At 65.1% G+C, this 15,470-nt stretch overlaps 2 protein-coding genes across 5 annotated transcripts; one reads left to right on the forward strand and one right to left on the reverse strand.

The window, feature by feature from the left end:
- Positions 1 to 89: 89 nt before the first annotated feature.
- On the reverse strand, positions 90 to 8,115 carry GOLGA7B (golgin A7 family member B). Of its 3 annotated transcripts, none has more exons than XM_074907543.1 (5): positions 8,059 to 8,115; positions 2,431 to 2,556; positions 1,906 to 2,058; positions 1,659 to 1,760; positions 90 to 1,538 (listed from the first exon to the last, which is right to left on the reverse strand). In XM_074907543.1, exons 1-5 carry the CDS (start codon positions 8,113 to 8,115, stop codon positions 1,434 to 1,436), a joined length of 543 nt encoding a protein of 180 aa, XP_074763644.1. In that variant the 3' UTR covers positions 90 to 1,433. The 3 variants fall into 3 exon arrangements, with proteins under 3 accessions (XP_074763644.1, XP_074763645.1, XP_074763643.1); XM_074907544.1 differs by lacking the exon at positions 8,059 to 8,115 and adding an exon at positions 3,584 to 3,735; XM_074907542.1 differs by lacking the exon at positions 8,059 to 8,115 and adding an exon at positions 3,584 to 3,735 and having other exon boundaries at positions 2,386 to 2,556.
- Positions 8,116 to 10,396: 2,281 nt separating this feature from the next.
- SFRP5 (secreted frizzled related protein 5) lies at positions 10,397 to 14,830 on the forward strand. 2 transcript variants are annotated; one of them, XM_074907540.1, is made up of 3 exons: positions 10,397 to 10,949; positions 11,729 to 11,806; positions 12,157 to 14,830. In XM_074907540.1, exons 1-3 carry the CDS (start codon positions 10,418 to 10,420, stop codon positions 12,552 to 12,554), a joined length of 1,008 nt encoding a protein of 335 aa, XP_074763641.1. In that variant the 5' UTR covers positions 10,397 to 10,417; the 3' UTR covers positions 12,555 to 14,830. The 2 variants fall into 2 exon arrangements, with proteins under 2 accessions (XP_074763641.1, XP_074763642.1); XM_074907541.1 differs by having other exon boundaries at positions 12,214 to 14,830.
- The last annotated feature ends 640 nt before the right edge of the window (positions 14,831 to 15,470 follow it).

Genomic DNA, 15,470 nt, shown 5'->3' on the forward strand with positions numbered 1-15,470 from the left:
CAGGCTGGCTCTGTGCTCCCCAGTATCCCCACGCTCCCCCCTCCGACGCAGGAGGACACAGGGCAGGCAGAAGGGGATGAAGAGCAGGGTTTATTGAGGAAGGTCTCCATGCAGGGAGGCCCCAGCAGGAATGGTAGGGCCAGGGCCACCCTGCACACATGCTGTGACTGAGCCAAAGGGAGTCCTATAGGGCAGGTTTCTCCCTCCAGGACCCCAGGAGAGCAATGCCAGCTCAGTTCAGCTCTGCACTCAGGCAGGGACTCTTCTCCTCGGGGTGCTGGATGTCACAGGGACCCTCCTATTCCCCCCCTCCATCTGACCCTGGCCCATGAACCCTCACACCTTGCAGCCAGGCTAAGGTGCTCCTCAGGGTCCCCACCACAGGCCAGGCTGAGAATCAGGGTGCTGGTGGCAGATGCATGCAGGACGTGTGGGCAAGGGAGGGCTCAGCAGCAGGAGAGGAAGGGTTCTGGTGGAGCTGCTCCACCAGTCACCCTCCCTGCACTGGGGCAGGTCATGGGGCAGAGCAGGCAGGGGGCTGCCAGCAGCCAGGTGCAGGCAGGCTCTGCCGGGACTGGGCAGGGAGCCAGGCTCACTCATGCCACAGCTCAGCCTCCACCATGCTGGGCCATGCATGAGCCTGGGGCACATGACACAAGGGCAGGAGCCTGCCCAGTACCGTACCTCCCTGCCCTGGGCACAGGGCTTGGGGCTGCGGAGCTTTCTAGGTCCAGCTGGGGATGGCACCAGCTCAGGTAGGGAGCAGAAGCAAGTGCCCAGTATTGTGGGCAGTGCTGAAGGATGCTGCTGGCAAGGATGCTGCTGCCAGATAGCTGAGGGCATCTGGCCAGGGCTGGGGAGCAGCAACGGGCAGCACGTAGGGCAGGGCTGGGGTGAATGCATGGCACCATCATGCAGATGAAGTGGCACCAGGGCTCCGCCAGGCACCCTGGGCAGTGGGCACATAACAGCTGAGCCCACCCAGCAGCACCAAGAGCAGGACACCCCAAGGGGTGCAGCAAGGGCTGGCAGTGCCCATGGGCATGGGGACAAGAGTATCCTCACACCTTTGTGCTGCCTGGGGCTTTGCCAGTCCCCCTGCTCCCCGATGCATGGCACGCAGGGTGCTGCCAGCTCAAGCTGCCCACGGCAGGGCAAGCTCCTTTGCTTGGGGCAGGACCAGTGCCGAGCACCTCGAGGGTTGTGGAGCCCCTTGGTACCAGTTTGGCTCAGTGGGAAGCACCTGGGATGCCCCAGCACCAGCCCCTGCCCACAGTGGGTCTGAGCAGGGGCAGAGGGGAGTGGGCAGCCCTGCTGGCCTCCCCCTCCCACCCACCCTGGGCTCAGAAGCGGGTGCTCTGGTAGTGCAGCCTGCGGAGCTCGGAGAGGCCATTGTCCCGGCAGTACGAGTCCCTGCAGGGACTCCCTGCCAGTCACCGGCCCCCCGCCCCGCCACCCCCACCACCGCTGCTGCTGCTGGAGCTGCCGCTGCTGGAGCTGCCACTGCTGCACCGGTCCTCGTAGATGGAGATCTCAATCTGGGCCCCGCTAAGGATCATCGGTGAGATGGACTGGCCCAACTGCTCAGCACCCACTCCCGGTGTCCCCCCACTCCTCACCCTTGTCATCCCCCCAGCACCCCACTGCCCAGAGGATACGACCCTCATGCCACGCTCCAGGGGGTCAGTGAGCAGCAGCCCCCGCGGCGCATAGATCTTCTCATTCTGCTCCTGGATGTACTTGGAGATCTTCTTCAGGACCTGCTGGCACATGGAGGGACACTCAGGGCCTGCCAGCACTGCTGCCTGCTCGGGCCTCCAGCCCCCCTGCTCCCTGCGCCACCCCTGTGCCACCACCAGGCCCGCAGCCATGCCCGTCCCTGAGCCCTGCCCTGGACATCAGCACCTTCTCGTAGTGCGTCTCCATGCAGAGGAAGATGAAATAGGCAGTGGCGCAGGCCAGGCACCCCTCCAGGTACGAGCTGCCCCCAATCTTCTCTGCTTCAGCGTAGAAGCCGTTAAGGGTTTTCACCGTTTCTTCAAAGAGCTGCCGCTCGATCTAGAGCAGAAACCAGGGTGAAGAGGAGCCTGGCCAGAGGCTGGCCCCCTGCACTGCCCAGTCCCCATCCCTAGGGGGACTTGAGGAGCACCCTGCCCAGCTGATGTCTCAGGACCCTGGCCCCTGCCCACCTCCTGCCCATGCCAAGACCTGCTGAGTCCACAGCCCTTCATCAGAGCCTCGTGGTCTCCAGGAGCACCCAAGCCCTTGCAGACCGGGCAAGGCGGCTGACTGCACGCACCCAAGAGCAACTGGCCCCGGGCCACAACGCCCCGTGGGCGCCCCATGCCTTCAGAGCCCTCTCCCCACCAAACCACCATATCATACCGGCACAGGGCATCCCCCACCCCCTCGGCCTGCCAGGCTCCCTACCCGGCTCTCCAGCTCAGGGGGGAACTTTGTCTGGAACTGGCAGGTGGTCCCGTCGCTGTAGTCCCGCTGCACGAAAACCTTGGTGGCCAGGGACGCGCTGCGCCGCAGCTCCTGCAGGCTGTGCACCTGGGGGGTAGCAGGGTGAGCTGGGGGTGCCGTAGCCGGGGGTGCCGGACATCCCTGCTGGGGGGCTTGGTTGCCTGGGGAGCCGCACTATTCCCCCAGGGAATAGTCAGGGGGTGCAGGCTCACCCACCCCGGGGCAGGGAGCCCCCAGCGTGGGCTGTGCCAGGCCGCGAGCACAGCTCGGTGCTGGAGGTGCGAGGCCGGGGTGAGGGGAGGATGGCGGCAAGGGGAGGATGCCGCGCAGCCCCCCACTCGGGGCATGGGCCAGTGCGTGTGCTCCCTGCCCCGGGCTGGTGCCTGGGCTCGCCGGGTGGGTCACAGCCCACGTGGGACACACACACGCGTGGATGTGTGTCCGCTGATCGGTCACGGCCCGGGGGGGACACACAGCCCCCTGTCCCCAGCACCTCCCCAGCACACAGCCAGCACAGCAGCTCGCAGGCGGGAGGAGGGAAGGGGGCCGAGCAGGAGCAGGGGGCCGGGCAGCGGGGCCGCAGCGGCAGCGCAGCGGGCGGGCAGGCGGCAGCGGGGCGGCGGCACTGAAGGGACCGGCGGGACTGGCAGCCCCGGCAGCGGGCGCTCAGCCCAGCCCCCCCCCAGCCCTGACACCCCGCGGGGTATGAGGGCCCACGCCAGCACCCCGGGCTCTGGGCCGCGGGCCAGCTGCGGGGGGATGGAGAGGAGGATGGAGGGGCCCGGTTGTGCCAAGGGCGGGCGTCAGACCCCTCCCTGCGCTTCCCCTTGGGTGACATGGGGCCGCCGCCTGCCCGTCCTGGCTCCCACCCCCGGCACCCGGGAGAGGGACCCCCAGCCCCACAGCCTCCCCCCCCCTCCCGGAGCACCCCACCCCAGTCCCACGCTGCCCTCCCACCCCAGCGGACCCCGCGGGACCCCTTCCCCCCGCGCCCAGCCGGCCGATGGCGGCGGGCAGGGGAGGGGTGCGCAGAGCGGAGGGGGCTCCGCCGCAGCCCGGTGCCGGGAGGTGCCCGTTGCCGGGGTGGCCCCCGCCGTGCCGCCGCGCAACCCACCTCCGTGGCCATGGCGCGGCGTGGCGTGCGCCCGGGCCGGGCCGGGCCGGGCGGGAGGTGCGGGGGGGGAACCGGCGCCGAGGCGGGCCGTGCCGAGCCGGGCGGGGGGAACCGGCGCTGTCCGCGGTGCTGCCGTGCCGAGCGGCGGAGGCGGGCCCGGACGCCCCGTGTGCGCAGCCGCCCGGCCTGCCGCGGCCCGCCCCGAGGCGGCGGGGATGGGCGCCCGCCGCTACCGGCACGGAGCCCCTGGAGGACGCGGCCCCATTGTTGGGGACGGCGGTACCGCGGCCCGGCTGCCCCGGGCTGGCCCCAGCGAGGAGGGGGGGGTTGCCTGTGGGTGTATGGGGGCTGCTGCTGTAGGTCCCGGAGGTCCAGCCAGCACTGCGGGTACCGGGGCCCGGCTGCCGAGGGGATGCAGCTGTAGGTCTCCGGGGAAAACTGGCTGCCGAGGGGATGCTGCTAGAGGTCACCGTGGGCCTGGGCGGCCATGGGGTTGGCCCAGTGAGGACTTGGGGGGCCGCCGGCCGTGGGGCCGGCAGCCCACCGTGCCAAGGGGCCTCATCTGAAACTGTTTGTCTGCTAGGGATTTGCAGCTGGCGCTGCACTCCGGAGTGGGTGTTGCGATGGCAGCGTGGGCAGACATCAAAGAGGAGAGCTAACGAATTCCCTGTTATCTCTGCCCATTGACAGCTCAATTAGAGCGGAGAAATGCCAAACAGGGGGAACAGAGGCTCTCCCGGGAGGTGAAGGATGGGGTGCTCACAGCTGGGGCCGTGGTGAGGGGTGCGGTGAGGGATGTGGTGGCTGGGCACAGGGCTCTTGTCAGGCAGGAGAGCAGCCAGCCCTTCCCTCAGCACCTGGGCGATGCTGAAGGCAGCGCGGGGCCCTACCAGCGCGTCTGCTCGGGCTGCAAACGCAGCACGGCCGGATGACGGCGGCACCGGGGCCCTGACAAAACAAGGAAAGCTTCGTCTGTCTCCCAGTCCCTGCCCTGAGCACCAGCGCAAGCTTCAGGCAGAGAAAATAGAAGCAGAGCCCTGGGGTGGCTGGCGGGCAGCCCCTGTACTCCGGAGCGTGGCAGGGACTCGAGGCAGAGGGCTCATCTCCCCCACACATACAAAGCTACAGATCCTGTAGCTTTTGGGGGAACCTGCTGCTCCCATGGTTCAGAGCAGCCCTGCCAGCCCACCCCCCAGAGCAGTAGGGTGCACCCTGCCCAGGCAGCACCACAGAGCCAAATGACACCCCTCGAGGAGGGTGAGGTGTGTGGACTCTCCCATGTGCACACACAGATGCAGGCTCTCATGCATGCACTTGGATGCCCACATCTTTCTGCACCCCCCAGGCACCCCCAGTCACCCCCAGGCGCACACCCAGGCACACTGCACACGCTCACACACCCAGGTGTGTCCCCAGATGCCCCCAAACCCAGGCACATCGTCCCATCTCCTTCCGGGGCTGTGTGTCACGGCCGTGTCAGGGCAGGCCTGCCCGCCTGGCAGCGCCCTGCCAGTTGCCATGGCAATGCTGCGCCTGCCAGGAGATGAAGTTTGCTCTCCCATGCCGCAGCGAGGGGCCGAGAGCAGCTGGGGGTGGCCCGGCTGTCCTTGCTACCCAGGCTCTGCCCATCTGCCTGCACCCCAGGGATGTCTCCCCTCTGGCTGTACCGACCCAGCCCAGTCACTGGACCCTTGGTTCTGAGCTACAGCTGCCTCACAAACCATGGACCCACTGTCTGCAGGACCAGGGCATGTGTCAAGGAGGGTCCTCTGGTGGAACATCTTCACCCCATCATGGGGAGCCACCTTCTGCCAGCCATACTACCCAGGAGCAGGCCTTGCCCAGTGGCAGGCAGGACACAGAGAGTCTGGACCCCCCCCCACAGAGTCTGGGCCTGTCTGTCGTGCCCACAGACCCCAGCATCTCTGGAGCCCACTGGGGCCTGCCAGCCCCCCCATGCAGAATACACACCCTCATGGGCTTCCCACTTTTACCCAGAGCAGGGACAGACCATGCTGGTTTCCATGCAGAGGGAACAGGTGCTGCCATGCTGTGTCATGCCATGCCATGCTGTGTCATGGTTCCCAGCAGGGCAGAGGTGGAGGGGGGCTGGCGTAGCTGATGGGATCCCAGGCAGTAGAAGCAGGGACAGCAGGAACTCAGGCCAGCCCCAAACCAATGCGTGGCCCTGCTGCCACCCCCAGCCCTGTGTGTGGGGCTGGCAGGGTGCCTGCAGCGACAGGGCTCTGGCCCTTCTGCTCCATCTGCTGAGCCCCGAGGGGCTATTTTTAGGCTGCCTGGCAGCAGGGGCATGCACAGCTGCTGCCAGAGCTGCCTTTACTCCCCTGACTGGGTCCTCCCCTGTGCCTGGAGCAAGGGGGACACTGGCCTGTCCTGCAGACAGACTCCACAGACTTCCCTTTGCCCCTGGCTCTGGCTGACTGTACACCAGGGCCCCTGCCCTAGCCACATAGGACAGACATGAGGCACACTTGGGGACCCTATGGCCAGCTCTGCATGGCCAGCGTGCCCATCACACCATGGCAGCCATGCTCCAGCAGAGCCCCTTGTTCAGTCCCTGTGCTTGGCTCCCATGCCAGGACCAGGGGATATCCCCCGTTCATCTCTGGGTGCACAGTACTGCACCCCATCCCAGCACCTGACCCTCCCTGCAGTCCCAGCATGGTGGCTGCGGACTGTGGAGGACAGCTGGAGCCCTGCAACCAGCCCGGGACCCACACCTGGGGCCCCATCCTGCAACTGCTGCATGCCAAGTCCCCTCCCCAGCCTGTCAGGGCTGTCAGCAGCTCCGGATCTGCTTCAAAGGGGCCATGGCAGGGCCCGGCCCTGGCAGCTGCTTCACACAGTGCGGGGGGGGGGTGGGGGGGTGGGGTGTGTGTGTCTTTCATTAATGGGGATGGGGGGAACATGAGCTCACCACCCCAGCGATGACAACGGTGACATTTGTGAGGCACGAAGAGACAGCAGGGCAGGGTGATTATCTGATAACCTTTCCTGGGAGATGCCAGGTGTGTGTACCAGTAGGGGGGAGGGGGGGGGAACACGACATTCTCCACACTGGGAGCCGCTGGAAAACAGCTCTAAGTGCCCCAGCCTGCTCTTTCATGCAAGACACAGAGACTGCCCCAAACTGAGGCCCACCAGCCCTACAGCCTGGGCACTCTGAGGATGGGCACCCCTCTGTGGTGCCTGCAGCACTGCCACATCTAGCTGTGTCCATGCCAAAGGGTGGTCCCAGGGCCCCGTTGCAGTGGGAACCCCCACAGAGCCTGGGAGCAGCCACCCAGCACGCCCTGCAAGAGTGCACGGGAGGACACACAGCATCCTCCTGCAAACAGGCAGCAGAGGGGGATGCAGCTCTGGAGCCAGTTGCCAAGGTCCAGCTGGGAGCCGGGGCTGTGCAAGGATTGCCCCCCCACCGGGGCCAGGGCTGTGCTGGGAGCAGACGTGGGTGGCTTTTCTCACCTTCCCGGCAGGGCAGGGGGGGGCAACCAGCACCACAGGGGGTCCTCATGTCCCCATGCATGGTGCCATGCTGCAAGGCAAAAGGGCCCTTCCCCAGAGGCGTCCCCACACAGGACGTGCCCCCTCCCTGCCCTGCAGACGGGGGCCAGGGGCCAGGGCCGGGGGGGCCGGCAGTGAACAGGGGGGTCTGTGTGCGGGCTGGCGGGAGCCGGGCAGCGCCAGGAGCTGCCGGGGGGGCTGGGAGGACGCCAGGGCAGCCTCGGCCCTGCAGCTGGGCCGGGAGCGCTGCCAGCCGCATTCCTGGGGCTGCCGGGCGAGTGGGAGTGTGTGTGGGCGCAGGGCAAGTGCATGGCCACCGCTGCCCCTGCCCACTGCCCTCCCCAACGGTCCCACGCCCCCAGGCCAGCTTAGCCCGACAGAGCCCCCAGCCATGCCCCAACCTCCCTTGGCCACCTCCAGGCAAGGCCACCCCCACAAAGCCGTGCTGCCAGCCCCGCATTGTCCCCCATGCCAGGATGCTCTCTCCCATGAGCTGCGAGACACCCCGGGACACGTGTCCCTGCACGGCCAGCCCCGGCATGCTGTCGCCTCCTGAGGGTCCCTGCTCCATGGCGGGCACAACCCATGCCCAACACTAATGCAGCCTGGGAGCCAGAAGTCCCAGGAGCCTGGGACGCAGCTGGGACAGGGAGGATGAGAGGACGGGGAGGACAGGAGGGTGGGAGGGAACCCACTCCGCCCACCCAGGCCCAGAGGATGCATCTCTGCCCACAGAAACAAGGTCAGCAGCACCCAAAGCTGCAGTGGGAGAGGGAGCAGGGACAGGATGGTGGAGGATGGAAAGAGGCAGACAGGACCCCTCTCAGCATCTCATTTCCCGGGAGCGTCCTGCTCCCCTGGCTCAGAGTTTCTCTGTGCTACAATCAGGCACAGGTCGATGGGGAGGGCCCGGAGTGGTGAGGGGGCACCCCCAGGGGATGTCCTCTTACCATGACACCCTGGCTGGCCGTCCCTGAGGTCTCCACCGTGGAAGGGGCAGACCCCATGGCCCCGCTTCTGATCTCACTGTAGGGAAAGCTGACAGGTGGTGACACAGCCAGCTCCCCAGAGTGACAGGCGCAAGTGTCAGTCCCCCAGCCGGCTGCGCGGGTGCAGGATGGGGATGTGGACACTGAAGCAGCCTGCGCAGACAGGACACAAGGAAGGGTGCCAGCTCCAGCTGCCCTAGGGCTGTCCCATTCCCCAGGGTACAGCCCAGATCTACCTCCCCTAGGACATCCTGGGTAGGAAAGTGTTAAGGATGCAATGGGGGTGCAGCAGGGAACCCTCCCATAGAAAAGGCACAGTCTCAGCTCAGGGACAAGGCTGCCAGGACACCTGGCAGGGTGGGAGCAGGGAACAGACACCCCTCTCCTGGGACCAGCCCTGCTCCCCCCAGCATGGCCATGTTGCCAGGAGGTGACTCAGTGGCTCTAATGAAGGCATCGTGACAGACATGGGGACAAACCCAGCTGGCAGGGAGCCCCTCACTCCCCACAGCCCAGCCAGACCCCTCACCTTCATCTGGTGGGGTGCCAGCTGGCACAGGGTGCTCAGCACCTTCTTGGGAGAGACTGTGGGTACTGGGTCCTAGACCAGGCTGGGGCACGGGGCAGGCTGAGAGCTCCAGCTCTGCCCATAAGGAACCACTCCATGGACAAGAGTAGGACAGAATCAGTGCTGGCAGTGCCGTGGGGACAGTCCAGGGACACCACTCACCCTCAGGGCAAGGTGTGCTCGGCATCCCGCACACTGGCAGCTCCATCGCACACATGCAGGCTCCCTCTGCCTCCACCTCCCTGCTCCTGCTCCCAGGCCTTGCCAGGCCCTTGACAGCACAGTTCCCATGGCAATTATGCCCTGCCCTGGCCCATCCATCATGGATTAGCTATTTTCTATCAGCATTTATCTCCAGGCAATATCACTCCTGCTGTGGCAGCCCGATGCCTCCATCACCCTACCTCCTGCTACCAGGCATCCCTGATAAAGGGCCACTCTATCTTATCGTGCTCCCCAGCAGTTACACATTAATGGTGCCATCTCCAGGGCTTGGCCGGGGCGGGATGAGCTCAGCGCACCCTCAGGCCAGCAGGAAGCATCACTGGATGATGTGGTGATGGGTGCTGCACCCAGCAAGGAGGGCATGGGCAGGGCAGGCAGGCTGCAGGCAAGTGCAAGTTGTGCGGGTGAGGTTCCCAGCATGGCCCCAAAGCAGATAGATCACACCAGGGCTGGGGGGACAGTCCCTGCCCACAGCTAGGGGCAAAGGTCAGCTGCTATCGCTGCCTGCACTGGGCTGTTTGCTCTGTCGCCCATTAACAGAGCCGCCTTATCCGGTGGGCAGGGGACAGAGGCAGCCCAGAGCCTGTTGGCCAGTCAGGGTCATTGATCGTGGGAAGTGGAGGGGGTGCCCCAGATAACCCCTGCAGACAAATGGGTTTCTAATGGGGTCTTGAGCCTTGCACCCCTGGGCCCAGTCAATCTCCAAGGAGATGGGGAAGGTGGCCCCGGCAGGTCCCTCATCTTGCCCATGCCCCAGGCACCGGCAGAGCCTGGCTACAAGCCCTTTGCTGGGAGGTGTAACCCCAGCTGCACCTGTGCCCAGCAGACCATGGGCTGCCCGAGGTGCATGCTGGCAGGCCCATCCCCGAGGAATAAAGACACTATGCCCATGGCATTGCCTCAGTATTGATGCCACACATGGAACCCCCAGTGCTGCCGCATGAAGCCTCTGGGGTGTCCTGCTCCTCCATCCCCTGCACCCCAAGCATCCCCAAACCCATATCCCGTGGGGTGCAGGAGACAGAGGGGTGGCACAGGGTAGGAACCAGGTTGCCCTGCCTCATGTGTGCCTCTGGAGTGCCAGGCAGGATGGGGGCAGAGAGGCCAGTGGGTAACGGGAGCACCTTGCACCCATAGCACGTCCTCATGGGGCAGGTGAACCAGCCCTTCCAGAGGGCATTGCCCCAGGGGCACACGGAGCCGGGGTGGGCTGAGGGGGCTCCCCGGGAGGGTGAGGGGTGTGCAGCGCCATGCACCCACCTGGCTGCCCAAGGAGGGAGGGTTGGGGCAGCGGGGCGGGAGGGCAAGGGGCAGCGAGGTGGCCGGCGGGGCAGGCTGGCGTGGGGCCGGGGGGCCAGCCCCGGGGGGGGCCCTGCAGCCAGAGCAGATTGGCTGCCGGCGAGGCCTCCCCGGGCTCCTTAGAAAGGTCGGCGAGTGTGGGAGGCGCTAAGGGAGCAGGCAGCGTGCCGAGCCGCGCTCCCGTCCCGCTCGGCAGCCACGGCCGGCGGCGGCAGGCGGGCAGCGGCGATGCCGCGGGCGGGCGGCCCCCCGGGGGGCCGGGGCACGGCGCTGCTGGCCCTGGCGCTGGCGCTGGCCGGGTCTCCGGGCGGCGGGCAGCACTATGACTACTACGGCTGGCAGCCCGAGAGCCTGCCCCACGGGCGATTCTACGGGCGGGAGCCCCAATGCCTCGACATCCCTGCCGACATGCAGCTCTGCCGCGACGTGGGCTACAAGCGCATGCGGCTGCCCAACCTGCTGGAGCATGAGACTATGGCTGAGGCCAAGCAGCAGGCTGGCAGCTGGGTGCCCCTGCTCGCCAAGCAGTGCCACACCGACACACAGCTCTTCCTCTGCTCCCTCTTCGCCCCTGTCTGCCTCGACCGGCCCGTCTACCCCTGCCGCTCCCTCTGCGAGGTGGTGCGTGACTCCTGTGCCCCTGTCATGGAGTCCTACGGCTTTCCCTGGCCCGAGATGCTGCACTGTGGCAAGTTCCCCTCTGACCACGAACTCTGCATTGCCGTCCAGTTTGGGAACAGCAAGGCTACCCCACCACCAGGTAAGTGGGAAGGGCACCAGATGGGACAGGGACGCGTGCGGGGCACCTGCCATCAGCGTGTCCCCATACAGCCAGGGACCAGCATGCAGGGTCCTCCTGTGGAGGTCCTGCACCCCTCGGAGCAGGGCCCAGGGCACTGGCACTGACCAAGAACCCTCTGTCTGCAGCAGGGCACAAGTGGGCACAGTACCAGCAGCATCAGCTGCTTTGGTTGGGCACCGCTCACTGCCCAGGGGAGCTGGGCACCCAGCTGCCTGCAAAGAGCTGCCCCAGGGCGGGGGAGAGCAGAGCAGCCATGGGAGCCGCACTGAGGGTGAGCATGGGATGAGGTGGGAGCCACTGGGCAACCCGCCACAGAGCTGTGTCCCTCTCCTCCCACTAGGTCTCATCCCAGCAGCAAAGAGCATCCTGAACCTGCGGGTCTCAGCCCCATGCTGCTGTCACAGGGTGGCTGTCCTCTCAGGCAGGGGAGGGGACATCACCCAAAGGCAGCCCAGGGTCAGGATCAAGGCTGTGACACCCTTCAGGCTGAGGCCACCCTGTTGCTCTGCCTCAAAGTGTCAGCATCTGAATGGAGGGTGTCCCCATACCCTGTCCCCTCCTGGGGGTTGCTGGGATGCTGGTCAACAAGGTGCTCTGTGCCCCCCACATCACCCCAGCACAGCTGCCCAGGGAGCAGAAGAGGTGCCGGGGCTCTTGCAGCATGTCCCTGTAGAGCTGGCCCGAGTGACAGGTACCAGCAGCAGGGAGATGTGACAGTGGCTGGTCTCTCACCGCAGTGTCCAAGATCTGCACCCAGTGCGAGATGGAGCACAAGGCGGATGGCATGATGGAGCAGATGTGCTCCAGTGACTTCGGTGAGTGCTGGGGGGCTTCCCGGCCCCCCGAACAAGGGGCTGTCTCCCCCAGCTCTGATAGCCCAGGCTGGGGTTGGCCAGAGGGCTCAGTTGTATGGGAACAGCCCCATGGGAGACCCCGCCGAGCCATTCCCTTGGGCCCTGTGTGCCTCAGATGGGTGCACCACAGAATATATTGGTGGGGGGACAGGCAGAATGGGACATTTGGGAGAGTCACTGGGGGCGTCTGCTGAACCCCTCCCCCTGACAGCCCCTTCCCCTCCCCACACAGTAACTTCCCCAGAGACCCTTCTTCTGGGTCCCACCCCAGGGCCGGGCTGCACCCTGTCCTGCACAGTTGCCTGGCCCAGACACCCCCAGCAGTCCCCACCCCGCTCCAAACCATGCCCCACGGCTGTCCCACACAGTGGTGAAGATGCGCATCAAGGAGATGATAGAGGAGAACGGGGAGCGGCGGCTGGTGGCCGCCCAGAAGAAGAAGGTGCTGAAGCTGGGGCCCCTCAAGCGCAAGGACACCAAGAAGATGGTGCTGCACATGAGGAATGCAGGTGCCTGCCCCTGTCCCCAGCTTGACAGCCTCAGCGGCAGCTTCCTGGTGATGGGCCGCAAGGTGGGCAGCCGCTTGCTCCTCCTCGCCATCTACCCCTGGCAGAAGCACAACAAGGAGATGAAGTTTGCTGTCAAGTTCATGTTCTCCTACCCCTGCCCCCTCTACCACCCCCTGCTCTATGGGGCTGGGCAGCACTAGGGCTCTGCCCACCCTGCTCAGTTCTGCACTGGCCTGATGCTATACCCCTGGCACCCCAGCTGCACCCCTGGCATCCCTGGTTGCACCCCAGGACACTGGCTCTGCTGCCCTTAACCCCTTGGCTGTGCCCCAGGACCCTGCTCTGTACCCCCAGGATTCCCAGCTGCATTTGTGGGAGTCTTGATCCACAGTTAGGATGCCTTCCCCCTCCTGAAAGGCCTGCTCTGCATCCCTGGGGCCCCTGTTCTGCTCCCAGGAGCTTAGGCTGCACCCAGGACCCTTGCTCTGCATGTTTATGAGCCCTGGTCTGCACTAGAGACCCTTGGCTACTCCCAAGCCCCCTGCCTGGCACCCCAGGGACTCTTGCCTGCCCTAAGGATCTCTGCTTGGTCCTCTTAGGACCCCCTGGTTGCACCTGAGACCTCTACCCTGAACCCCTGTGTCCCCTGCCCAGCTCCCTCACGACATGCCCTAGACCCTCAACACCCCAGATCCCCACTCCAGCCCACCAGAGCATCTCATGCCCTCACCTTGAGTTCACACCGCAGCCCTGAATTATCCCACCTTCACAAGGTCTCACCCCAGACGAGGCAGGTCCCTCCTGCCCCACTGTCCTCACAGACTGGCCCCTCAAGGCCAAGTGCCCAGACCAGCACAGCCCCTGCCTGGGCTCCCCCACCCTTCCCATCCCACATGGCTCAGTGTGGTGGGGTCTGCCTCCAAGCCCCCCAGACCAGTCCTGCTGCATCCCTCATGCACCCCTCTACTAAGACCCATACTAGGCACCCATTGTCCATCCACACCACAGTAAATTGTTCTGCCTTAGAGAAGCCTGTGTCCAGCTCCCAGTGGTTCATGGGCAACTGCCCCCTGGGGCTCTCTCAGGGACACCAGGAAGGATGGGAGGGGACTCTCAGTCCTGCTCACTGAGTGGGGCAGCCTGGGGAAGTGGGGTCTGCCTGGGCTCCAGCTCAAGCCCTGATCCAGGTACCACCGTGCCCATAGCCCGAGGCTGGGCAGTCCAGTGAAGGAAGGAATGAGGTTTTCAGTGGTCACAGGCAGTGCTGGAGACTCAGGCATCCCTATCACTTCAGGAAGCCTGGGATGGTGGTGGGATGAGGAGAATGGGGGTGACAGGGGCTTCACTGCTGCTGGAGCCCCACAACTGGGTCTGAGTGTGTTTGCCAGAGAGGATTCTCCCTCTGTCATCCCTGGGGATAGATCCATGGGCTGGGAGTTGGAGGCACATGTGAGGAGCCTGGCACTGAGCACAGTAGTGGGCAGATCCTGGACCAGGGAGCCTCTATCTCCCTGCACCCCACCTCCGCGCCACCTGAAAACCCTGTCTGCAGGTCCCTGCCATCCCTGCTCAGCTGCCAGACCTCCCACCCCACAGCCTCCAGCCTCCTCCCGAAAGGTTCCCCAGGGCTACACACCTGCACCAGCTGGGACCCCCCAGCAGCACCAGGACCAGGGCAGCCCTCAGCCTGGCCCTTCAGCTTGGCTCCCCCAGCCCCAGAGCAGGGGCTGCCTCTGCTCCAGCAGCCCCCCAGTTCCAGGAGGCAAGAGGGGCAGCCCTCCCACCCCAGTCCCACTCCAGTCCTGTTTACCCAGCGCATTCTTGTGTCCACCCATCCCGACGGGTGAGGGAGGCACGAAGGCAGCTGCCAGGATATTTACCCAGCACCTGGCTGCCTGACACTGCAGCTTCTCACCGGAGCTGGCCCCACCGCAGGGGAGCCTCCCAGGACAAGAGGGGAATTGAGGCTGTGGGATGCCTGTGCCCACCCTCCTCCTGGCTGACAAGGCCACTGGGCACCTGCCCTATGCCAAGATGATCCTCCCTCCCTCTGCCTCCCCTTGGGCATGGCCTCAGCACTCCCCCACCACCCCCCCCGAGCCCCAAAGGGCTTTCATCCTGCCCCACAGCCAGCCAGGGACACGCAGCAGCCATCCCCCGCCACAGCCTCACAGCAGGGCCAGGCAGTTACTGCCCCCACCCTGGCCAATGTGGAAAAAAACTGCGGAATAAACTCAAATATTGTTGGAAGGTTATGTTCAGAGCAAGGCTGCTGAGCACACTGCCATAGGAATAAACATCGTCAATTATGTCATTTTACTGCAAGACTTAAAGTGTGCAAATAAAACCCCATCTCCCACAGCCCAAGTTTATCTGTAGCCCTCTGTATTTTGCGTCATTAGCATCTTTCCAGGGAGCATTTAGACATACATGGTCATGGTGCTCATCGCTCCAAGTGTTTTCTCTAGAAAGACAAGTAACTTCTCTCTGCCTCCCACCATCAGTCATCTGAGCTCCACAGTTCAACTCCCCCAGTCCCTTGCAGACCAGTACTCATCCCATTGCAGATACACCCCCACCCACAAACACGACCCCACAGCTCTTGGGGTGGTACGCAGCCCCCTCCCCAGTTCCCCAGTGTTACAGCTGCTCCACTGCCCCCAGTATCTGCTGAGCTCTTCACATGCTAGCCCCCCCTACACCTCCTGGCCTTGGAGCACACCCTCATCATCACTGCCAAGTCCAGCTTTTCCACAGATTTCCCATAGGGCACAGTTTGAGGAATGGGTTTGAGCCCACAAGCGAGAAGAGGACTCAGGCTTCCCCCAGAGCTGCCCCATGCAAGCTCCCACACTGGTGGGGTGTATAATCAGCAGTGAGATCTGGGCCCCCAGCACCTTCTCAGGCTGGTGGGTGTCACAGCCTGACAGGCACTGGGCAATGCCAGCCCAAGAGCACTGGCCCCCCCTGACCCCTTGGCCAGGGGAAGCTGCAGCTGGCTGGCAGGGACCCAGGCATGGCCATTCCCAGCTGCACAGCAGCCAGGGTCACATTCCTGGGATAGTTGGGAGATTTGCTGTTCATTCAGGGAAAGGTCACCCTTGTGCACACAGGCA

This window comes from Athene noctua, chromosome 5 (genome assembly GCF_965140245.1).
Source record: "Athene noctua chromosome 5, bAthNoc1.hap1.1, whole genome shotgun sequence".
Classification (NCBI taxonomy): Eukaryota; Metazoa; Chordata; class Aves; order Strigiformes; family Strigidae; genus Athene; species Athene noctua.

Bases quoted from the DNA above. Each gene is read 5' to 3' on its own strand.
- GOLGA7B (XM_074907543.1), bottom strand. From the start codon at position 8,115: ATGGGGTCTGCCCCTTCCACGGTGGAGACCTCAGGGACGGCCAGCCAG. The intron at 1,761-1,905 runs GTGCTGATGTCC...ATGTGCCAGCAG, and splicing joins TGGAGACGCACTACGAGAAG to GTCCTGAAGAAGATCTCCAA. The intron at 1,539-1,658 runs GTATCCTCTGGG...AGCGGGGCCCAG, and splicing joins TGGAGCGTGGCATGAGGGTC to ATTGAGATCTCCATCTACGA.
- SFRP5 (XM_074907540.1), top strand. From the start codon at position 10,418: ATGCCGCGGGCGGGCGGCCCCCCGGGGGGCCGGGGCACGGCGCTGCTG. The intron at 10,950-11,728 runs GTAAGTGGGAAG...CTCTCACCGCAG, and splicing joins CAAGGCTACCCCACCACCAG to TGTCCAAGATCTGCACCCAG. The intron at 11,807-12,156 runs GTGAGTGCTGGG...TGCCTGGCCCAG, and splicing joins GATGTGCTCCAGTGACTTCG to ACACCCCCAGCAGTCCCCAC.